Source organism: Enhydra lutris, unplaced genomic scaffold (genome assembly GCF_002288905.1).
Source record: "Enhydra lutris kenyoni isolate GAN:26980312 unplaced genomic scaffold, ASM228890v2 scaffoldscaffold8, whole genome shotgun sequence".
In the NCBI taxonomy this organism is placed as follows: Eukaryota; Metazoa; Chordata; class Mammalia; order Carnivora; family Mustelidae; genus Enhydra; species Enhydra lutris.
Genome location: NW_019154092.1, coordinates 41,830,788 through 41,856,073, shown reverse-complemented (window position 1 = coordinate 41,856,073; position 25,286 = coordinate 41,830,788). Strand labels below are relative to the sequence as shown.

The 25,286-nt window shown below is 40.3% G+C and overlaps 1 protein-coding gene across 1 annotated transcript in view; it reads left to right on the top strand.

Annotated features, from left to right (window-relative positions):
- The window catches only part of LOC111142404 (dymeclin), a 336,078-nt gene that overhangs the window by 147,678 nt on the left and 163,114 nt on the right, over window positions 1-25,286 (top strand). Inside the window, exon 13 of the mRNA XM_022495468.1 lies at window positions 57-151. Coding sequence (XP_022351176.1) covers window positions 57-151 — 95 coding nt within the window. The remainder of the gene's footprint in view (window positions 1-56; window positions 152-25,286) is intronic.

Genomic DNA, 25,286 nt, shown 5'->3' with positions numbered 1-25,286 from the left:
TGCTTCAGATGTAGAGACGACTCGATGTCTGTTTTCACCCTTCTGTTTCCTTACAGGACAAGTACCTTCACACCAACTGTCTGGCCGCTTTAGCGAACATGTCGGCACAGTTCCGTTCTCTCCATCAGTATGCTGCCCAGAGGATCATTAGGTAAATAGGAGCTTGAAGCGAAATACCGCACTTTGCCTTTTGGCTGACTCAGTGGAATGGGTACTGTGTTGCTCCCTTTTTAATGTTATGCACAAGGAGTATCAAATTTTCCTGCTTAATATTTATCACCTTCTTGTTTAGTTGAACATACCTCGTTCTGCTTTATTTTCTAACCCACTTTCTTGATCAAAGTTAATTGGATTTACTTCTCTGTCTTTTCATAAAATCTAATTTTAGGCTTTGTGCATTAGCATTTTACAGAGGAGCGGGTATATTTCTTAGGAATGCAAACTAAATCTTCGCATATTTGCAGAGCATCACATTACACAGGGTAGCTGTGTTTGTTTTAGAGAATTCTCTTAATAGCAGTTTACTGTTGGATCACTTTCCTATTACTGTTGTAACAAATTACTACAAATTAGTGTCTTAAAACAACCCAAATTTATTATGCAGTCTGTAGATTAAAAGTTCAACACAGGCTGCAATCCAGATGCTATAGGGCTGGACTCCTTTCTGGAGGTTGTAGAGGAGAACCTTTTCCCTGCCTTTTCTTGCTGCTAGAAGCTGCCGTCTCCCTTGCCTCCTGGCCCTTTCCTCCACCGTCAGAGCCGGCAGCAATAAGCTGTTGATTCCTCCTCACATCTCGTCACTCTGATCTCCTCGTCTGGTTCCTTCTTCTACTTTGAGGATCCTTGTGATTGCCTTGGCCCTCTCCAGGTGACCCAGGCTCATCTACCCATCTCATGTCCATGGCTGAATCACAACCACAGAGTCCCTTTTGCCACATAAGGCAACTCATCCACAGGTTTGAGGGATTGGAAGGTGGATATTTCAGGGGTAATCACTGTTCTGCCTCTCACAACATCATCAGAAGCTCCTTCCTGTCCCTTCTCCACCCTTGGCCAAAAATATGCTCTTTAAGGTAGGAAAACCTAATTAACAGATGATGAGTAAATATAATTTGTAGGGTTTCTTTTCTTTTTTTTTCCCAAACATGTGTGGATACTTTTTGGTCTTTAAAGTACATTGTTGTAGTGGCTCTCAAATAGAACATTTGTTTCATAAGTCAGTGAAGTCAGATTGTTTCTCTGGGTCTTGCTTTTGGCGCAGTGCGGTTCTGATGATGAGGTCTTGTGTTGCACTCATTGGCGGTGATCACAAGTCCACATCACTTTGACACTCTGATCTCACCTGGCATCCATTGGTGAGAGATGCTCATTGACCTGGCCTCTTCTTTAGCAGTTGCTCTGCATTAACTTATGTTCTTGGTCTCTATATTTATCCTCAGAATTTAGCAGAGGATATTTCCAGTGACTCACTGTTTAATTTCGGTTGGTCTTAATACTATATTGGATTACTTTTTGGGTTTGTACTTTTGTGATTGTCTATTGACTAACTTTGTACTAACACTAACGTGATGACTTAAAACACAAATAGCATCTCCTCATGCCTCAGATTCTTCCAGGTCTTCTGAAGAGTCTTTAGTTTCTAAATATTAATTTTTGTTACTATGCTGTAGTTCAGAGATTTAACGAGAGAGATTCAGTGATATTGTGCTGTTTTGTGGTCTCCTTTTTTGTGTGTATGTGGAGCTTCATAATGGTTTGGGGAAGGTTTCAGTACAGGATTCATTTTCCTCAACGGATACAACAACATTTGGCCTGTTCAGAATGAAATTGGCAAATTAACTGGTTTACAGTTTATGTTCTGATAACATGTGTCAAGCAAGATTAAATAAAAGTTTTCTAGGTATTAAGAGTTGAGAAGCGAATAAAATATCGTGCCCAATTTTCTGTCTGTGATGAGTAAAGCAGAAGACCAGTTGTACTTGGAGAAATAAGAAAACAGAATTTGGATTTGTGACCTAGGAATATTTAGATCAAGTTTATCATCAGTAAGGAATACTGCTTTACTTGATGTTAATGGGGTTTTATTTAACATTGTATTAGTGAGGAACTGTGTTACACCTTGCAAAGTATATCCAAATTAGTTTTAAAAATTCCTGCCCCCAGGTAGCTTCTACTTCAGTAGCCGAGATAAGACAAGTATATACACGTGTACAGCAGAATGCAGTAAGTATTAGAATGAGAGAAAAACTCCTCAGATGAGGGTGAGTAGTTGGCTCAGAGAATGGTGAGATCACATCTCCCTGAGAAATCTGGCAAAGTGAGTAGAGAGAGATGACTCTCGAGATTGGCCTGATGGGGAAAAGCACCAACCACAACAACACAGAACAGGAGGGAGTGTGATAAAGGACATTCTGTTTAGAAAATAACCAGTTCCATTCAGCTGGCATGTTGTGGACCTATGTAGGGATTAGAAGAGAAAAGCCTGGAAGAGCCAGCTGAGGCTGCCTTGTGGAAGGTGCTTAACTATTAGATATACAGTTTAGGATTATGGAAGGAATGGAGAGAAAAGAAGGTCCGATCTTCAGTAACAAAAAAGAAAATTGTGAATGAATGAGTTGTAAATAAATGGATTTTAAAAGAAATAATTGAATGTAAGTTCCTGGAGTCATCAGTTTCAGCCGCTGATGTCAGTATGTCAGTGTTTGTCCCATGGAGGGCTGGAAGTTCGACAAATTTCCAACTGCTGCTAGTGCTCCTGGCTCGAGGGGTCACACGTGAGTAGCCCGTGTAGATGGACATCTTCATCCAGGAGGGGAGAGAGCCCTGTTAGAAATGCAAGTGTCAGCCCAGCTTTAGACCTGCTGAATCAGAGCCTTCATTGTAGCAAGATCCCCAGATGATTTCTATACACGGTAAAGGTTGGAAAACACTCTGAGTTTGGACGTGGAAATCAAGATTTATCCCTGTGGGAAATACTTGCTTTGAATTGGAAATGGGGGCCAACTTTTTTTTCATCTTGAGGAAACTCATTTCCTACTAAATGTTTGTGTTTAGGGTATAGGATTGTAAAGTATGATGAGGAATGCCTAACGAGCGCTGTTTAGATACACAGACTCATTATAGCAGTACAGCTCAAGATTCACCAGATGCTCCAGTAACTCCTTCAAGTGAGAAGTAATCAGTTTCATATACACATTTTCTAAATCCTGCTTTAGGAAGAGACCACACAGTTCTGTATTTGTCAGTTGCAAAACCTAGAAGAGCCAATATTTCCTGTGATCTTCAACAAAATGCAAAATAGAGTAACATGTTACATTGCTGTGAAGTAGGGTGTGAATAAAGCTTCTCAGAGCTGCTTTAGCTGGACATAAATGTAAGGAATGATTTCATATGGTTTCTGTGCTATTGTTTCATATTCACTGACAGTGTATCTTCTATAAACTTTTGGTATTTTAAAAAAATCTCAAGCATGTATGATTTGAGTTTTGTTCAACTCTAAAGTCTTTTGACTGTTCTGTAAGTATGAGTATTTGATATCATTATTTGGGATTGTACTTAATTAAAAACATTTATAAAGAGTAGATTATATGCAAGGGTTTATCAGGGATTACAAAGACGTCATTACTTATTTCCTGCCCTTAAGATTTTATCTACTGACCCTGCCATCTCCCTGACTGGCTCCTTCCTCTGGCTTCGCCTTGGCCTTTGACTTAAAGCATAACTTTCCTTCAGTATTTCATGCTACGCTGGTTTTTTTCTTCTCTCTTTGCTCATTTTCCCTAGGAGTTCACATGCATGCCTGTGACTTCACCTACCAGGCCTTGTGTACAGAAAACCATCCAAATCTACATTCACAGTCCTTTTTCCTGAGGCAGGCATCACAGTTTGGTGGCTAAGAGCACAGACTCTGAGTTGGGGATCCTGGCTCCAAAACTTATCAGCTGTGGAACCTTGGAGAAGTTACTTAACTTCTTAGTGCAGCAGCTTCCCTGTGGTAAGACGGGGTGACAGTAGTTGTTCTCTCAGTGGATGTGGTGGGGGTTAAGTGAAGTTAATATTTGTAGAGGCCCCGGCATGTACCATGTAGTCTATGTAAGTGTTGACTGAGTGAACACGAACTCTACTAACCTCACTACCCGGATATCCCACACTTAACTCAAACTGTTATTAAGTTGGAACAACTCATTTTCAAACCTGCTCTTCCTTTTAAATTCCCCGTCCTAGGTAATAGTGTGATAGCCCTCATCCCAGCCACCTAAATAACCACACTAGAACCCTACAAGTAATTCTCCTTCATTTCTCCCTTTCCTTTAAATGCTCTATCCACTTGTGTCCTGGAGAAGCTCCGTCTGACTGTGCCATTGAAACTCGCATTCATCTGTGCCCTGTGTCCTTCTCCACCACGCCTGCCTTGGTCCGCATGTCCACCATCCTCAGCCGTGCTGTGTCACTAGCCTGCCTGGTCCTTTGCCTCCTTACCCGTCTGCCACGGTCGGCCTCTGCTCTGCCGCTTCCATTGGAAAAGCGCATCTGACAAAATGGCTCTCTGTGCTTAAAATCAGTCCGTGGCTTCCCTTTGCCAGAGGTTACAGTTCAACCTCTTTAGAGCAGTAGCTCTCAGCCGTGGGGGGTTTTGTCCCTAGGGGACATTTGGCAATGTCTGGAATAAGGTTTTGTTTTTTCATTGTTTTGTGGGGTTTTTTGGTTGGTTTGATTGGGGCTTTTTGGGGGGTTTCTGCAACTAGGGAGGAGATGGCTACTGACATCTAGCGGGTAGAGGCCAGGGATATCCTATAATACACAGGACACCAAAGAATGTAGTAGCGCCGAGGCTGAGGAAGCCTGCCTTATAGTAAATCATCGGGGTCCTGCCTTTCGCGCGCAGTCTTCCATTACTCCTTGTAGTGTATTGGCAGGTGTCTGCTGCTTTGACCTCACCCAGTCATGGCTGTTCCCTATCCTTTCACATCCACACTTCTGTGTCAGAATAAAATGTAGTCTGGACCTGGAAAAAAAGTTGAGGCAGTTCCTGCTATCACCTCTTCCTTCTCTAGAGCGTTTTCCGCCAGCTTCTTGCCCCTGTTACGTTTTATCTTAAACCTGTATCGGCCAACCTCCTACCATGACACACCCTGCCCTGCCTGCCCACACCCTCCCATAGCTCCTGTTTCCCTATTCAGATTACAAAGAGGAAGGACCCAACCAGCCCTATTTATCGCTTCTTGGAAGTCCTGGGTCACAGTCGGTTTCTGGGCAAAGAGCAGGGGCAGGGGGCCAGGAAAGGAGAAAGTTACCTGTTGGAAAATGCGGCTCCTTCCCAAGGTGGTGTTGGAGAGAGAGAACTTGAACCTCTTGACCTGACCAGTGTAGGTACTTGTGACACACAGGCCTAGCCTGAAGTTGCAAATCTTGTTGCCTAAGCAGCGTAGCAATTACTGTAAAGAAAAGATTTGTGCTATACTTCTTTGCATTCCTTTATGGAGATCAACTCTCAAATAAGCACACTGTAGACTTTTAATAAGTGCTTAATGACTGATTCTTAGAGGGTGGGCTGGTGTCTGAGATTTTAGGCTTAGTTCTGGCAGCCATCACTCTGAGACTTTATTAAGTCAACTGGTCTTGGGCTGCATTTTGTACCTACCTCCTGCTGCTTGGAGCTAGGGAAGTTGATGACTGTACAGAGCCTTGAAAATGTTCTGGTCTTTCAAACCTCTTGACAATAAAATAATATAAAGCATAGGTTAGATTTCTAATTACGACTTTTAATAGTAGTACAGAGGGAGTTTTGGGGGGGGAGTAAATTCTAATCATGTAATTTGAGAATTTAAAAATTCTTCAATCCATGATTTATGCTTTTACTTTTTCTTACCATTTACAGCCACCAGTAATGAACATAGACTCTTGCAAATTCTCCTTCTTCTGTCTGTCTAACCAACCCCAAGCTGTCAGTTTATGTAAGCGTCCTTGTTCTGCTCTGCATATGTAACAATAGACATTGTAGTCAAGCAGCCTTCTTCTGAAGAAGGCAAAAACCAGGCTGACTGTTTAACTCTGAGTGGTTAGCTCTAGTGTTTTGGACAAATAAAGATCTTTCAGGATGGCTCATGGAATCAAAGGAAAATAGACAGTTTGCTTTTAATAATACGTCCTGGTATTACCTTACCACGTCAGGCTTCCTCACTGCTGTCCCCGCTGAATTACGTTTTCATGGGTTGATACTTTTTTCTGCACCAAACAATACATTGAACTGAAAACATGCAAGAGAATATTAAGAAGCAAATGGTCTGTTTGTTGTTGGGATGAATTTATATTACACAACATAAAATACTCAAATATATAATATAGTAGCCTATAGGTTATTTCTCTTGGTTCTGATATTTCAGGAGGACTGTCTTTTAAAATAAGGTCCGTTTAATGGTAAGTTCATACCTGTCACCATTAGTATCTCGCCACTTGTTTCTTTTTTGTTATATTTAAGACTAGTAGAAGACTGAAGGCTTAAATAGTTTAGGGTGTTGGTGCAACACAACTCGCGAATGTTCCAGATTAAAAGCCTGTGTTCCTTGCATGGCACTGGCAGAGTGAGACCCACGAAGCATTGTCTCTGAGAGTAATTCACCTGCCGTGGGATCATGTATCCAAACTGCTGCGGGTTTTCTTAAATGGATGGTTCTCTGCCATAAGGAGACCCAAGCCCTTGTTGATCATTCCCTTTGCCACTTTCACCCCTCATTTCAACTTCCTTCCAATAATATAGCTAAATACATAGAGTTATAGTTGCAGAGACTGTGGAAAATATTTCTTTCTTTCTTTCTTTCCTTCTTAAACCTGCTAGTTGAGGAAGGTACGGATATGTTGAGGTCCTGCAGATATTATCCTGGGAGGTGAATGTGGAAAAGAGGACAAGAACTGTGTATCTTTCTGCCCTGACTCTAATATTTTTCTTCCATCTAATCCTTGACATTAGAATTTATTTTTAATTCACTTAAGTAATTACCAAGTTTTGCTGTGTGCCTACCACTGCCGAAGTTCTCCTTGAGATATTTTACATTTTAATTTCAGCCTAGTGCCCGTCATTGTATCTAGAAATTGTTAGCTTATACTCATATTGGTTTTATTTTTCAAATCTTTAATTCAGTTTGTATGCTTATCATTATTTGATATCATTGTGGTCAGGAAATTATTTCTTTAGGGGAGGAATTTTATGATATTAAGGGTTATAAGAAATAGTTCAGTTCTGTTCCGAAATCCTGGTGAGTTCTGTTTTCCATCTCTAAAATAGCATATGTGCACTGCATGTGAGTGCTGCGAGAGTTATCAGAGACTTGCAAAGTCTTTAACAGCTCTCTTTTTTCTATTACAGTATTATGACATTTTTAAAATAATTTTAACCTAAAAATAAATCTGGATGACATCTCTACAAAAAAATTTCTTGCACCCTGTTAATATTCCTGGATTCTGAATCCTTGCCCAAAGAATCATCACATTGCCTGTATTTCCCAAATATTTCACTAAATGAAAACTTCACTGAATATAGAGAGTTCTCAAGAATATGCTTTACATTGGTAGGAGATCTGAGCAATAGTTTTGCAGTGGAAGTACTTCTATTAAACTTACACGATTTATTTTAAAAGACAAAATTAAGTGGTTTTTGCCTAATGCCCAGGCAATAAAGAACTTTCACCTTCTCTGTGGCTTTGGACTTTGCCGATCCTTATTTGATGTTGGCATAACAGTAGCCAAGAAAGGAAGGAAAAATGTTTTGCCCTGAAAATCTGTCTTCCTGCACTTCCTGCAGTTAGTGCTACTTTGAAGGTAACTAAACTAAAATCTGACATAGTTTGCTTTTTAGTTTAGCCTTTTCTTAAGAAGTTACATTGAGAGCATTTAGCTCCCAGTTGAAAATCTGTGTTTCCAATAGAAAATTTCTAACTATCAGAGATGGCTAGTATTTTACAATAAAAGTGTCTCAGTAGACTTGATGGGACATGTGATAACTTCATAATTGGTTTAATTTCAATTGGTTTAGACTGCTGGCCCATTCAAAATACCAACTTTTAAAGTAGCATGGCCTACATTTATCTGAATTTCTCTTAGAAGTACAGACTTTTATGAACAGAATTGTCACATGGGGTATTAAACATCGAAATAACTTGCATAGAGCTTTATAGAATGTTGTAGTCATATTGTAGAGGTAATAGGGAGAGTTCATACTTTGTCCTTTAGCCATGAATTATTAAGCCCCTATTCCTATCTTCTATAAAGGATCTGAGATTTTTACCCAGCTTATAAGCTAACAGATTAGATCCCACAGCCTCATGGGTCCTGGTAAAGACTCGTATTCTTGAGTCAGAGACAAGGGACAGCCTATTAACCACAGTAGTGGGAGGAGCCAGAGTATCATTTTCTTGTGTGGTTCCCCATGCTCGCAGAGCTGTGTGACAAAGGTCAGGTGACATCTGTACATGCAAGTGGGTTGCATTACAGAAGAGGGACCCTGAGCTTCGGAAACTCCGATCTTTTATTATAGGCTCCATGTAAACCTGCCCAGCCTTTGCATGGAGACATCTTTAATGTATTTGATAGCAAACAAACCGCCCTCTACTCTAGAGGGAGACACTGTCTCCACCTTTGAGATCTGTTTGCTCTGCAGACATCCATGGAAAGATGGTCCAGAGCACAAGGCCAGCAATGCCTCTGCGTTCAAGATATGTAGAAACTCAAGAGGCCCATGGGAAATTATGTCCCTACAGTCTTTACCTAGTTATGCCTTCCTGTTGCCATTTGGAAAAACCGGTCACTGTGTTATTCAGGTAGCTAGCTGATACTATTTTAGGTTTTGTATGTCACTTGCCAAAGGATTGGATTTATGTATCTTAAGAAGAAGTAGTAAAGGATTGAATGGCCTCACCACCACAGCTTTGTCATGTGTCATAATGAATCTCCTGCTCAGGTGTCTTTGTCATTAGCACGGCCCCGAAAGCCTTGTTTTTGAGTGGCTTTGACGTAAACAGAATATCTTGGTTTTAAACACAAGTCACAAAATTTTAGGTTTAGAAGGACCTTTATAGAACATCCAAGATAAGTTTGCATGTTTTACACACAGAAATATTGAAACCTAGATGTATTATGTGACTAGTCCAAGGGAATGCTGTGGCCGAGGCAGATGTAGAAAGCACGTCTCCCAGCTCCTTGCCTAGTGTTCTTCCCGGAACAAAAGAGAGAAAAAAGGCATGCCATTTATGCTCCTGTATTCTCTCTCTCTTTCTCTCCCCCTCCCTTTTCTCACATAAGTGTGATACCTGATATGTTAGAAAATGGTAAGGCCAGATAAGAGAAATAAAGTGACTTAGGAAACATTTTCCTTTTGGTGAACTGCACATGCTTCATGGACATTTTGTAAAAAGCACCTTTTCCATGACAAAGAAATAAGGGTTGTGTGAATAGGGTAAATAGGAGTGAACAGAAGTTTCGGAGATTGAGTTTGACTCGTGTGTTTCGTGGAAGGGCGTGCAGAATCTGATGGAGCGGGGACAGGGCTGCGCAAGGGAGGAGAGAATGCCTCCTGGAAGGGAGGAAGAGAGAGGTGAGGAAAGGTAGCTGCTGGGAGGGTAGGGAAGTACTCTCTGTCGCAGACATTAATGAATGCTTCAAGCAGTCACAGTGGTGCATTTGTTTAAAACGCCTCAGTTTCCTCTTTTATAACTGGGCATATCCTCCCAGAGCTGTCAGGGGGAATAAATGAGTTATTATATGTGAATCACTTTACGAATAGCAATCACCAGGTGCTTAATCTTCCTGGTTAAAGGACAGACAGCAGCAGGCCTTGTTCCTGGTGGCTCAGGAGGTATTTGAATGATGACATTCTGACACTTTAATTGGATTGAAACATTTAAAATCTCCTGGCGACTGGTGAGGTAGAAACAGCATGCCATATGGACGACCACTTCAGGGTTTTTGTACAGTTGGTCTCTGCCATGCGCTACGTACTGGGCCCTGTACAGTGTTGTTTGTGTTATCTGATGTATGGGTGTTGCTGTTTCCATTTTATAGAGAAGAAGTTAAATCTCAGAGAAATAATTTATCTAAGATCACCTTGCTGGACAGTGACAGTATTGGGATTTAAACCTTCATCTGTCTTTCATCCGCAATATACTACCTTCCATTGCCAAGTGTTTCTTAAAAAGGAAGTTTTAAACTAAAAGCATGCAAATAATCTGTGTACAAGACGTTTATTATTATATCCTGCCTTGGGCGAGTTGCTGTCAACCTTTCTAAGCCTGTGATCCCCTTGTTTTTAAGAAACCATTGCCGATCTTCTAGTAGCAGCTGAGAAGATTGGAGTGTGAATTGTGGGGTCTCAGCTCCTATCATCTCGCAAGTTTTGTCACTTGGGGTTCAGTGAGAGAATCTCCCTGTGGAGAACAAGATGAGTGACAATTTTCCCCAAGGATGGCACATAGCCAAAACCTTTCTAACCATGTAGGAGAGGAGTTAATTGATGACGAAATTATACTTACTTAGGAACCCTGTTTAAAAAAGATCTGAGGGGCTTTCCGGGTTTGAGGACCACAAATTAAGATGAACATCTGTAGGAACCCGATATGACATGGCCATTAGTGTTGTTTTTCCATCTAAAACGTGCCTCTTTTCTTACCTTTATTAGTCAGACAAGATCATATTGAAGCATAAGAACATTGTACATTATTTACTTAACATAATAATGGTACCTTAATACATCGTTCTAAATTTCTCATTTTGAACCACTCAGTCACTGAGATTCAAAACATATCCTGATTCTTCACAGAATATTTTATAACGTGATATGTGATTGTTTTAAAATAAGGATAGAGGGACACCTGGGTGGCTCAGTTGGTTAAGTGGCTGCCCTGGGCTCAGGTTGTGATTCCAGGGTCCTGGGATTGAGTCCCACATCGGGCTCCTCGTTCAGTGGGGAGCCTGCTTCTCTCTCTGCCTCTACCTGCTTGTGCTCTCTCTCTCTCTGACAAATAAATAAAATCTTAAAAATAAAAATAAAAATAAAACAAAGCAAGGGTAGGTGTTTGGGGATCATTTAATCATGTATCAAATATTTTCTGTATATCTTCCACGTATCAGATACTGCCAGTCATTGGCGACTCATGTGAGTCACCACACTCTTCCGCCTGCTGCGATGGAGCTGAAATTGGAATCCAGGTGTGACCTGAGCCCAGAAGTGTTCGTGCTTCTCTTTATGGCCTACCTGGCATTGACAACTATTGGAGAGGAGGAACAGGCGTCAACCACATTAAACTCAGATTCTCTGGTAGCAAAGAGTCGAATGTCCACTCTGTAGAGTTTCCATGGTCTTCTTTCTTGGCTCACACCAATGCAGAGGTTCTCAAGGTATGGTCCACAGACCACACAGGTTCCCTGGGGTCTAAGCTATTTCTGTAATAAGGGGTCATTTGGCATTTCCACTGTGCTGACATTTTGAACCAGTAATCATAGAAGCAAAGTTGGGGTACAACAAGTCAGGGCAAATGGCCATGAATTGTACCAGTACTCCCTGTATTTTTTACAACCGCATACTTGCAGTGAAAGGGGTGAAAACCACTCTTATTTTATGTCCTTGGTGACATAGTAAAACTGATTAGTTGTGATAAATCTTGACCTTTGGATACATGTCTTTGAGATATTTTGTGTGGTAAAACGGATGGACATAAAGCACTTCTACCATTAAGATTGAGCTGTTGTGGTTGTCTTAAGGAATGTGAGCGTCTGATTGTGTTGTGAACTAAACTAGCCACTTTTGGGACAAGATACCATTTTTATGTTAAAGAATGAGTGACAGTCTGTGGTTATTTAGGCTTGGCAGACATCTTCGTAAAAGTGAATAAAAGGAGCCTGTCGCTTCAGAGAAAACAACCACTAGTGTTGGTTGCCAATGATAAAATTGGAACTTACAGGCAAAAATTAGAATTTTAAAAAACTCATATTGGGGTCACGGGTTTGACAGCTTCCCAATAATTAAAGACATTTGTGATGAGATCCAAAATGATGGTAAGTGTGGCAATTTGGGCTGTTGTGTGATGAAATGTATCAATATTTGTGAGCTCTGTATAACTCAGCAAACCAATATTTTTCAGATGGCCAAAGCATGAAGTTAAAAAATTAAGCATGGGTGAAAAGATTCATTGAATGTACAAAGAGACCAATGAGTCTTAATGCAAAAGACTCAAAAAAATCTTCTGTTACTGTTTCTGATTCCATATTTTAACTAATCTTTAAGAAACTACCACTTGAATTTTATTATAGTATCTAAGCAGAATATGTACAATTTTCTGGAAAGGACATTAAAATAGTCCTCCAGCACTAGGTGGCTGGGTGGCTTAGTTGGTTAAGCGTCTGCCTTTGGCTCATGTCATGATGTCAGGGTCCGTGGACCCTGCTCAGCATGGAGTCTGTCTCTCTCTCTCCCATGTCCCTCCCCCTGCTTGTGCCCATGTGTGCTCGCTCGCTCTCTCTCTCTCTCTCTCTCAAATAAATAAATAAAATCTAAAAAAAAAAAAGTCCTGCCTTTTCCAAGTACGTATAGTCTAAGACTGCATTTTCTTAATATGCTTCAACTAAAACAAGATTGACTTAAGAAGCAGGAATGAGGATCTGTTTTCTGTTAAGCCAGACAGTAAAAAGATTTTCAGAAATAGAAAATGGTGTTACTCTTCAGACATTTTGTTTTGTTTTCAAAAGGAGTTATTTTTTATTAAATGTTATTTATATTAACATGTAATGTGTTAACTATTAGATTTAAATGAATTAAATATTTCTTATATTTCTCATTTTTTATTTTTATTCTAGTTAATTCTTATAGGTATAATCTTGACATGGAAAGCTTTTGGGTCCTCGATAAATTTTTTAGGAGTCTAAAGGGGCTCTGAGATTAAGAACCATTGCTCTATCGGGCTCTCTGCTCAGTAGAGAGCCTGCTTCCCTCTCTCTCTCTCTGCCTGCCTCTGTCTACTGTGATCTCTCTCTGTCAAATAAATAAATAAAATCTAAAAAAAAAAAAAAAGCACCATTGCTCTAATACCCTTTCAGAGGATGGGGGATAGGAGTGAATATGAACGTGTCTGTATTACAGAGTTCATCGTATATACTTTTAAATATCTGCTATTTCCGAATTAATTATACTCTTACTTCCTTCCATAGATATAATCAATAGTTAGCAATTTTGTATTATTCATGCTTCCATTTAATAAATATTTATTGAGAACATAGTTATCAAGGGGTTGGAAGGGAAAGGGGATACACAGAATACATAAATCATGTTTATTCCCCGTTGAGAGGGCCTGGTCTCTTCCTTTAAAAGTCAGAAGCTGGGAATGTTACTGTACTAAATTGATAAATTCATTGCTCATCTTGCCTGGGCGTGGCTATAAAATATGTTTTGGTTGTTTATGGTTGTGTAACAAACCACCCCAAAAGTTAGATGCTTAAAACAATGATTTAGAATTCCGTCTCACAGTGCTGTGGAGCAATTGCTTAGCTGAGTGATGCTCGCTTGAAGTCTCTTAGACACTTGTAGCTAGACAGCTGCTGGGCTGGATGTCCAGTGTAGCCCCGGCTCATGACTGATAGTTGATACCAGCTGTTAGCTTGCGGGGCGGTGGGGGGGTTCCTGTCGAGATGTTGACTAGAGCCGCTCATTCTTTTCCATGCCAGCTTGGTCTTCTCACAAGAAGAAACATCCCCTAAATACCAAATCATTGTGTTGTATACCTGAAAGTAATATATTCATGTCAACTATAATTAAATTTAAAAAAAGGAGAAGCATCCCAAGAGTGACAGAAACTGACCTACCTCATCTATCCTAGAAAATCACTTTTACCACATTTTATCTATCAAAAGCAGGTCTCGGGACCAGCCCGGATTCAAAAGGAGGTGACCACAAAAGGACATAAACACAGGGAGGCTCGGTTCCTTTGTAGCCATCTCTGGGTTCTACCTGTCACAGGGCCATCAAAAATTATTCCCCAGTGTGGCCGGGAAAAATGAATGACTACTTTCAGTCTTAAATTCTAGGCTTAAGATCAATGTTTTTATTTCTCTTCAAAATAGAAAATTCAGCTGAATTCATTCAAATGCTATCTTTGCATTTTTCTTTTTTACTTGCTTAATCTACATCTGACATAGACGTCCTCTCCCTTGATTTTTGCCTGTGTTCAGTTTCTTTTGTTCCGAAGGAAATACCCACTTTCCAGTCATGGTGCCTTCACTTGGAGTAAGTGGGCAGAGCTCCTGGCCTGTGAATGCTCACGTCGCTGCCCTTGCTGGTCACCTGAGTGGTTGATATTGGCCTGATCTTGCCTTTGGGCTGAGAAAACATAGAGCAGGGTTATCCTGTGGCAGTGTGACTGGCCGCACGTTCACTCTGACAGCGGCAGCCCCAGACATTCTGTAAAGGGAGGTGAAGGGCCACCATTAAATCTGGAGGGCTGGAACCCAGAGATGGTTTGCAAGGGACATTTATACAGCAGTCTTACTGTCTGCAATTTGATGGTGTGTTTGCTGTGGCTTAGGATCTGGCTGCAGGAAATTCGATGGGGGGGAATGCTTGAGCTGAAGCTCCCCTTGGTGGTGCTGTTGTGCTATAAACTTCCAAAGAAAATATTTTCTTGGTGCCTTCTTTACTTCGCAGATGTTTGATTGGACACCTAGGGAGCACCAGGCCTTTTGGCTAGACATAGAGGAACTAGTAAGACACAGTTACTGTCCACATAGTCTAATCCTGGCTATTCACTTTCCTGACATTTTCTCAAAAGAGGAAAAATAATACCTACTTGAATTGAAGCCAGGCCCATAGCTGCATCTAGACACCCTGAAGGTACCAATTTGCCTCAAGATCACCTATTCACAAAAATTAGGATTTTTTAAAGTTATATGAAAGGGAATCAGGTAACCCTTAAATATATTTAAAGTGCTCAGTTTTACTCTAATGAGAAAAGTATAATTTAAAACTTCCCCGAGATGACATTTTTATGTATTGGATTAGAAAAATCTTTGTGCAGTTATATCCAGATAATCTCAAACTGTGCCTGTGGGACTATAAATTGGTACAACTCCTTTGAAGAACCATGTGGTGCTGTCTATCCAAATTCCAAATACATTATTCCTTGACCCAACTGTCATACCTGTATTTGTGCAAAATGACAGCATACAAGTTTATTTGAGCAGTATTTTTTAATAACAGCAAAATGGTAGAAGCAACTCAAGTATCCCATTAGTAGAGACTTATTTATTTATTTATTTATTTATTTATTTATTTATTTATTTATAAAAAGATTTTATTTATTTATTTGACACAGAGAAGGAGAGAGACCATGAGAGAGGGAGCACAAGGAAGGGGAGTGGGAGAGGGAGAAGCAGGCTTCCCGCTGAATAGGGAGCCCAATGTGGGGCTCGATCCCAGAACCTGGGAATCATGACCTGAGCTGAAGGCAGACGCTTAATGACTGAGCCACCCTGGCGCCCCAGTAGAGATTTACTTGAATAAATGTGCTGCACCGACCCAGTAGACAGTGTTCAGCTAAATAACAAAGTACAGGTGCTAATAGGCTCTGAGACACACGAAGAAAGGAAGGCAGGGAAGAGTATGTGTAGTTCATGATTGTTAAGTTGGGAGGAATAATATTGTTTGTATTTGTCCTTATTCACATGGAAAAAATCTGGAAGGATACACAAGAAACTGATTAAAATGGTTATGGGGTGAGAGCAAAGCAAGACTTTTCACTGCCTGTGTTTCTCTTTTCTAACCACATAAGCACCAGAGGGACAGGAATCTTTGTCCTCATGAATGTATCCCGAGTACCTGTAACAGTGCCTGGCACCTAAGTAATAATTGTAGAATAAGTGATTATGCAAAAATAATAGTTTGGTTTAAAAAAGCAACATGGATCTGGGGCACCTGGATGGTTCAGTCCGTTAAGCATCTGACTCTTTTTTTTTTTTTTTAAGATTTTATTTATTTATTTGACAGAGATCACAAATAGGCAGAGAGGCAGGCAGAGAGAGAGGGGGAAGCAGGCTCCCCGCTGAGCAGAGAGCCCGATGCGGGGCTTGATCCCAGGATCCTGAGATCATGACCTGAGCCGAAGGCAGAGGCTTTAACCCACTGAGCCACCCAGGCGCCCCAGCATCTGACTCTTGATCTCAGCTCAGGTCTTGATCTCAGGGTTGTGAGTTCAAGCCCCACGTTGGGCATGGAGCCTGCCTTTAAAAAAAAAAAAAAAAAAAAGGCAGCACAGACTCATTACAAAAATACAGCCAAGCTTGAAGACAACCATAGTTCCCACTTCTCAGTAATCCTTAGACTAATGCCTTAGTATGTAACAGTCCAGATGATTTTCTATTCATACATATGTATATGTTAAAAAAAAAGCAGGCTATAGCATATATAATTTTGTAAGCATTTTTTGTGTGTGTATCACCTGTGGTGGGAGAGAGAGTTTCATAGCATGGCTTTGAAATATCATTGATTTATCCAATAAATAATGCCATGTATTTGGACGTTTTTTGCACATATGTATACATACAGCTCTGGAATGAAAATTCTTGTGTGTGTAGGAGAGTCAGTGTATGAAAGTGAGCAATATTATAGGCAGAGCGAGACCCGCCTCTGCTTCTTGCTAGCTGTTCAAATTAAATAAAATGTGGGAAATAATAGTTTCTATTTTGTAGCATTGTTGTGAGGATTCAGTAACAATATGGAAACCATTTAGAACAATGTTTAACATATTGAAGCATTAGCCAACCCTCCGTTTCTCCAAATACAGAGCTTGGGAAAAATGGTAGACGTGATTCTGAGTGACCATTACGTAATGTTCCTTATTCACGAACCTCAAAACCCCTCCCAGGCATTTGTTTGTAACTTGTCCTTTTGGTGCTGTCCCTTCAAGTGATCCCTGGGCTCACAATAGAAGACTCTTATGAATAACTTGCTTGATACTGTTTAGCGTAAGGATATCCCGAGTGAGCCGCTGCAGGAGAATTCTGTGCAAGGACACGAATCTAGCTTCACTGCCCCTAAATCTCAGGTGTGTCTTGTGTTTCATTAGGCAGCAAGGAGAATTGTTTCCGGGTCAGGGGAGAGCAAGGTCAAATGGTTGACCGCTGCGTCCTCAGTTCCCCTTGCTAAGTGATATTAACAAAGAGAAGACCTGATTGGACTGATCTGACCCCACTGGGTGTATGTGGGGTTGCAGCTGCATCCATCCACCGCCTCAGGGGCCCAGCGCTTGGTAGTTGCCTTTTGGGGTGTACACTTCACCTTCTCCCACCTACTTACATGATTTTTTTTAAAAGGCTTTGTTTTTGCTTCTTATTGATTGTTATAATTCGCAGAATTCATTTCTCTTTTCCTTCCTGAGTCTCACCATTTGTAAATCAATTTCTTCTTTCCACAGACTGGTTCTTAAAATTGGGTATACTTGATCAAACCAAAGTAGTTCTAAAATACAAATAACATGACTGAGAATGGCTGTTTATTTTTTTTTTTTCATTTATGTATTAATGGATATTTCACAGACCACCTTCATATGAAGGGAGAACTGAAGTCCTTTCTGATAGGCATTAAAAGGTTTTAAGTTTTTAGATTATCCAAAAGCGACACCTGAAATGTGAATAAAAGATTCTAGAACAAAACCAAAAATGTTTAACTAAATTATTAAATATTTGACAAAAGTGTTGCATTCCTTACATATCTAGAAATCAAATGTTTCATGTTAAAATGAAGATTGAATTAGTTTGAAATGTTGTTTGCAGAAGTCTTTGATTCCTTATGAAGAAGAAAGGTGGTGTGAGGGTTTTCTAGTATTTTTTTTTTCAGCATAACAGTATTCATTGTTTTTGTACCACACCCAGTGCTCCATGCAGTCCGTGCCCTCTCTAATACCCACCACCTGGTTCCCCCAAGCTCCCACCCCCCCCCACCTCTTCAAACCCTTCAGATTGTTTTTCAGAGTCCATAGTCTCTCATTGTTCACCTTCTAGTATGTTTTTATATTGCAGTCATGAAATGGAATATTTTGTAATGATTGAAAGATTTTAGGCATTTTTTAAGCCTTGTTTTTTTTTTTTCACAGTGACATGTAGTGCTTGCTTGAAATTATGCTTTTTGTTCCTTCCAAACCATTTTCATCTCTTTTGCTGATGTAAACTGACCTTATTGTATCCAGTAAGTAATTACTAATCCTGACTGGTCTAGACACTGGTAGTGATGCAAACTGACACCATTTTTTAAAGACTTTCTTAAAATTGGGTCACATGATAAGTGTTATATAACACACAATCTCTCTGTTGCAACTGAGAAAGTAAAAATAGTCTTTTTTAAAGCGAACTATTGTCATTACATATATATGTATATAAAGTGTCCACAGCTTGAAATAGTATTTCACTTTTGCCTCTGTTATTCTTTAGATGTTGGTGGTGATGATGATACTGTGCTATGTTAAAAGGATTTCATCAAGTGTTATCAGTCAAATTTAGGTTCAACTGTGAATAATTGAAAAAAAAACTGACAATTCTAGTAGTTTAAAAAAGAAAGAATTTTATTTTTCTCCCAGTAGAAGTCCAGAGCATGCCTTCAAGGGCTATGGAGGTTCTGCTCCAGGAAGTGCTAGTTTCCTTTAGCTGCTAAAACAAATCATCACCAACTAAACTGCCTAAAGCAACCTAAATGTATTATTCCATAGTTCTGTGGCTCAGCTGATGTCTGCTGCACGTTTCACAAAGCTGAAACCAAGTTGTTGGCCCTGCTGGGCTATTATCAGAAGGCTCTGGGAAGAATTTCCTTCTAGATTCCAGGTTGTTGGCAGAATTCGGTTCCTTGTGATTGTGGAAATGAAGTCACCTTTACCTTTCTGGCACTCAGCTGGGGAACTTCCCTTAGCTTCTAGAAGCCTCTCTCTGGAGGCCTCTCTTGTACATGGATTCCTACATCTTAAAGCCCAGTGGCACATCCAGTGATTCTCATGCTTGGAAGCACTCTGACTTTCCTTTTGCCACATCTGACTCTAGCCAGAGGGAGTTCTGTGCTTGAAAGGGCTCATATGATTAGTCTGTACATATCTGGATAGTTCAGGATTAGCTATTTTAAGATCTGTAGTCTTAATTCCATCTGCGAGTTCCCTTTTGACTTGTATCGTTCATTGATTCCAGGGTTTGGGGCATGGACACCTTTGGGGAAATTCCTTTTGGTATAACTCCACCGTCCTTAGAGTCTGATTTTTGTTGTTATGGCCCCAGTCAGCATCTAAGTTCAAGCCATAAGATAGGAGGGGACAAAGAGTAAAAAGCAAGACAAAGCACCAGGTGACTCTTAAGGAAGATGCCCAGAAGCTGCGATGAAATACTTAAGTCTGGTAGGCCAGAACTTCATCATGTGACCACATTTAGCAGCAGTGAAGCTGAGAAATGTAGTTTTTATTTACTGCCACATGTGCTCACTAAAAGTCTGTTAGTAGAGAAATGGATCACTGGAAGACAGCTGCCCCTCCCCTACCAAGTACATTTTTCTAATCACTGGAAAGCAAGAAACTAGAGGGGATTGCAATAGTACAACCATGGACTGTGGGAGTGGGGTCGCATGGCTTTCTGGGAAGGTCAAGGCCCTTAGGGGCAGACTGCAGAGAAATCCTTCAGTATATTATGTTGCTCAACTTAGTCTGGCCTGGGTTTATTTTTCTACTCTTGTGTACCTGGCACAGTGTTTTTACAGAGTAAGTTTTAGTAAATATTTTTGGAATGAATAAAAATGTTGCTACCCGTATGATATTTGGAGTAAGAGAAGCAATTTTATAAAGCTACAGTGGACTTTTTTTTTTTTTTAAATCCAACTGTTAAAAGTTTCTTGTTTGGGTATTATATCGAATTCCAGCTAGAAACAGTGTATAACCAGTCCATCCATTTTTGCATTATCTGGGTCCTTAATGCCTACAACATCAAAGTTTCTTCTCTGCCTAAGGAAAAGATGAAAATACAGTTTAGGAATAAATTCTGTTTGAATCCAGTAGAATTTCTATGTGGCCAACTGTAATACAAGGCAGAAAATGAGAAGTTGTACAGAATGCCGTAGGTACATAGAATGAAGGGGTGATTCTAACCTAGGATAAATTTAATCAAGACCCTAAAAGGTGAATAACATTTCAGCAGGTAAAGATAGGGGAAAGCCAAATCACATTTGTAACTAAAAACATCATTGGGCTGGCAAAGAAGAAGGATTTGGGGAAGTAGATAGAACTACCTGTCACTATAAGAAGAATTTTTTTATTTTTTATCAATGAGTGTTTGCTTCTGGAGTTTTCTGGTCTGCCACGTCTTACTTTTCCTGTTAGCAGAATTAAAATCAGATCAGGCACTATCAATTTTTTTTTTAAGATTTAATCTATTTACTTGACAGAGACAAGACAAGGAACACAAGCAGGGGGAGCAGTGGGAGAGGGGGAAGGAGGCTTCCTGCCAAGCAGGGAGCCTGATGCAGGCCTCCATCCCAGGACCCTGGGACTGTGACCTGAGCTAAAGGCAGACGCTTAATGACTGAGCCACCCAAGTGCCCTGGGCACTATCAATTTTTGTTCAAAGTGGGCCTCTGCAGAGCAGACTCATTAGTTTTGCAGTCCGAAGACTTTGAGTGAAGTTCTTCTGGTAATCTTTCAGCTCTAGTGCTAGTACGGCATGAGGCATTTGAGTGGCTGTGTCATTCGAGTTGGACCTAGAGGGGTCACTGATTTAGAGGAACCAGACACACATAGATCTGCCCCACTCTGTTCGGTTGTGCCAAGTGGGCATGTGGTTGTCAATAACCAGAAGGGGAGCAGTAGCTGGTTTGTACTTTTCAGTGTCTCACATAGAGCAGTGCAGCTCTGGCCTGTGTTTCGGCTTCACTGGGGAAAGGACTAATATGACACCGGCGACTCAGCTTCAGAGGCGCCATAGAAGAGACTGATGAAAAGTTAAGTACGTTCCCTCCCACGTCCAGGATTGGGTGATTATGGCTTTGCAGTTTGTGTTTTGTTCTCCTCTAGATTTCATATCATCCTTGGTAGTGGCAACGTGAGCAACCAGGGCTCCCAGGACCCTTACTGCTCCTGGAGCAGCTTTCCTCTGCTACGATCCCTTAAATATTCTACTTTCATGTCAGATTGCATGTGAAGAAAGGGCACCATTGCTTTATGTACATGTTTCTATCTTTAGCAACATGCATAAGTAACTCAGGAAAATTAGACGGTACCTCTCTAAATAATGGAATTATGAGGTTGATCTTAAGGTCTTCAAACTTCTCAAAAGGTGATGTCTTATTCAAGGTATTATATCCATCTAAAAGGTGGATATCACACAGTAGAATAATAGTATTTTAGTGTCACGAGTGAAGTCAATTTTTAAAAAAAATAATAAATAATGGGTCCATTTGATTAAATGCTATGCATTTTCTTATATGTTTGTAATGTAGAAGCATTCTGTTTTATTTATTTCTACATATAGATTGACTTTTTGTAATTGGTTCTATTATTTATTCTCTCCCATTCTCTGCCTTCTGTAGAGTTTTATCTGTTAACAGATAGAATGTAGATTCTTAGGGAGAAAGTCTGTTTTATTAATTATAAGGCATATATCAGGCTACCAACCAAGTGTACTGAGTGTTTTGAGTTAAATATTTAGTGTTTCATTGACTATTTCCTCTGGCTTCCATTAAGACCTCTAGAAATAATTCTTCTCTAATAAGCCTTTTGTTTGTTTTGGGCCAATACACAGATTGATGTGGAAAGAGCCATCGCTGTAGTACTTTGGGTGTGGTAAGCTTTTCTCGGTAACCTATCTAACTTGACTAGGTAGTTCATTTTTGGTGAGATGTTCAGTTTCTGTCATTGCACAAAACACTTGGTTTTGTTCCCAGATGTCTAATAGTAGTCCTGTTTTGAGAATAAAAAGGAACTTTTGATGAGGGCACAGAAGAAGAAACTTCAGGAGTGTACTGAGGTTACAAAGGGCTGAGTATGAAAGGTTTTTGCTGAGACAAGTGGTCTGCTCAAACAGGGTGTATGGAGCCGAGCTCCGAATCTGGAGCCAGATTTTCTTCCTCCCTTGAAAGCAGTTGGTCTATTTGACTAGCACAGGCTCTTCTTTCACTGTAGGTGATGGTTGTTACTGTTTCTTTAGGACAGTAAATAATCTGTTCTATTGTACACAGAAAGTTTTCCTTTGTTAGCGCACAGTCCTTTGAGTTGCTGCACACATAGAATCGGGTATTTGCCACCACAGTCAAGATGAAGGAAAGGGTCATCTCCCCAAAATTCCCTTGGCACTTCTGTAGCCACACCCTGCCAGCCCCGGAACCCCATTCTCTTCCTGTAATTCTTTCTTTTCCAGATTGTCATGTAAATGATATCATACAGAATGTCATCTTTGGAGTCTGGAGATTCATCCATATTGTTGTGTCATTCCTTTTGTTTCATTACTGAGTAATATTCCCCGGAAGGGGAAACAGTTGATTTATCAGTTGAAAGACATTTGGGCTGTTTTTCTTTTGAGGCAGTTATGATGAAGCTGCTACAGATTTTTGGGTAGAGAATTTGGGATTAATGTAAGTTTTGATTTCTGCTAGATAAATGCCGAGGAATGGCGTTTTGGGGTTCATGGTACATGTATGGTCAACTATATAAGAAACTGCCGAACTCTTTTCCAGAGTAACCATACTATTTTGCATTCCTCCTAGCAGTGTAAGAAAGTTGCAGTCACTCCGCATCCTCACCAACAATTAGTATTGTCTTTTTATAAAAGTCATTCTAAGAGATGTGTAATCGTATAGCATGCTTTTAATTTGCATTTCCCTAATGACCAATAGTGTGGAGCATCTTGTGCTCTTTTGCCATCCATGAAATGTCTGTTCATACTTTTTGTCCTTCTTATGTTGGATTGTTTGGGGTTTTTATGTTTGGCTTCTGAGAGTTCTTTTTGTGTATTGTTTTTTGTTTGTTTGTTTGGTTGGTTGGTTGGTTTTTGGTGTTGTTTGTTTCTAATTTAAATTCTGGTACAGTTAACATACATTGTAATATTAGTTTCGGGTGTACAGTATAGTAATTCAGCACTTCCATAAATCACCCTGTGCGCATCCTGATGAGTGCCCTCCTTGATCCCCATCACCTGTTCTGCCCATCGCCCCCCCCCCACTCGAGAATTCTTTATTTATTTTGAATACAAGTCCTTTTTACAGGTGTGTGTTTTGTGAAGCTATATCTACCAGTCACGGCTTGTCTTTTCTTTTAACGACATCCTTCAAAGAACAGGTATTTTTTATTTTGATGACATCCGAATGTCTAGTTTTTTCTTTTACAAATCATGCTTCTGGTATTTAAAATCTCTTCTGCCTCACCCAGGCCCACAAAATTTTTCTCCTTTGTTTTCTAGACGTTTTATAGTTATAACTCTTAGCATTAAGTCTGTAATTCATTTTGAGTTAATTTTTGTCTATGTTACAAAGTATGAATTAACGTTCACATTTTTGCACTTGGGTATATAATTAGTCCAGAAACATTTGTCAGAAAGATCATCCTTTCTCCACTGAATCTGGGAGCACACTAGCAGTTGATTTTTTTTTTTTTTTTAATGGAATTTATGGAGAGGAGTCTGTCACCAATAATGTCCTTCCTATTTACGACTTATAAGAATTAATGATGGGTAAAAGAGAAATTTAATTAAAAAAAATCACAGAATGGTCAAGTGTTTGAACTCTGTGCCCCCTTTCTTGAGAGGTTGACCTAATTGTTACATGTCCAGGGACACTGAGAAACATTACCCTCTCCAGCTGCACCTCGGAGCCTCAGCGTTATTACTTGAAGGAGACTTGAGCATCCTGTCCCTTCCCCCTGCCATTCTCCTCCAGATTTCTGCTCTGGTGGTGGTCTGTCTTGAGTTGATTACCATCTGAAACACAGAAGCCACAACTGCAAATTATTAAAGCCACATTTTTACCTTTATAAATCAGTTTAATGTTGAAATGATAGATTATAAGCATCAAAGCATTTTTTAAGTGAAAAATTATGCTGAAAGCAGCCAGCATCACTCGGATTTAAAATAAGTCAGCACCTATACACAGTTGAAGTGTGAAGGGAGAATTGCTCTCCTTTCTGGAGAATAAAGTTTGTGCAGCAGATTTTGATATATCTTGTGTGTAATTCTGGCCATTTTAGAAAAGATAGGGCCCTTTGTTCCTTTATTTATGTTGTTCTAAGTTATATTACATGTTCTTGGAAAATACTGAAGGACTTTAAGAAGACCTCAAGAAGACTTAAAATCTGTGGCCTGAATCTGAGAGTTTGGGAGCCTTTTTGAAAAACCTGCTTCTGCTTCTACTCTAATACTATTCTTCATAAATGTCACTAGGTCAGAGATGATATTTTTGTGTCTTTCTCCTGTTCATCTCTCAGCTCCTAGCCTAGGTGTCATGTCCTCTGAAATCCTTTTTTCCTGTCTCCTCCTCCCCACTGCCATTCACCCCGCCCCCTGCGATATCTTTAACATGATGCTGTGCTGTAATCAGTTGACTCCCCTCCTCCCTCCCTGCCCTGTAGACTAGATGTTTGGGGGTTGCTGAGTAGGAACACAGATAATAGGCAAGTGAATGAACATGGTAGGGACTTTGAGAACAGTGAAAATGAAGACTGGATGAGGGAAGGCACAGCAGAGCTTCGTGAATTGGTGGGTCAGGAGAAGTCATCTTTAAGGTCTGAGGTAACTTGAAGGTAATTTGTGTCTAATTATGAGGTCATTGTTCCTTTTATAGAATAAATGAGAGTGGATCCAAAGTTAGCCCTGAAATGTCCCTTCAATGTTCTTGCTTGCACGTGTGCTTTCTAGAGTGGAGAGAAAGGGCCGGTAGAGCCTAAACTGAAAGGGGAGGGCAGCTGTCGGTATTCTGGTTGCAGGAAGTGCTTGAGAACTGCTGGGTGACCTTTCCGTCTTCTTCTGGTTTGGAGTCCTCCATTTTAAATGATGATAAAATTGAAGCAGGCGGAAAGGCCTCCCCATCACTGCTATTCCCACCTCTGTGGTTAAGTCCTCCTCTCCATTTCCTTATCTTCTAGTCCACTCCCCTCTCTCCACAGGGAAGGGGTTGTGATGGCTGCACCTCGTCATGGCCATGTCATTGCCAATGGAATGGACACATCTTTTCCACTGTATTCGTTTCCTGGGGCTGCTGTAACAAATGATCCCAGACCAGGAGCTTAAAACAACAGAAATTTATTGTCTCA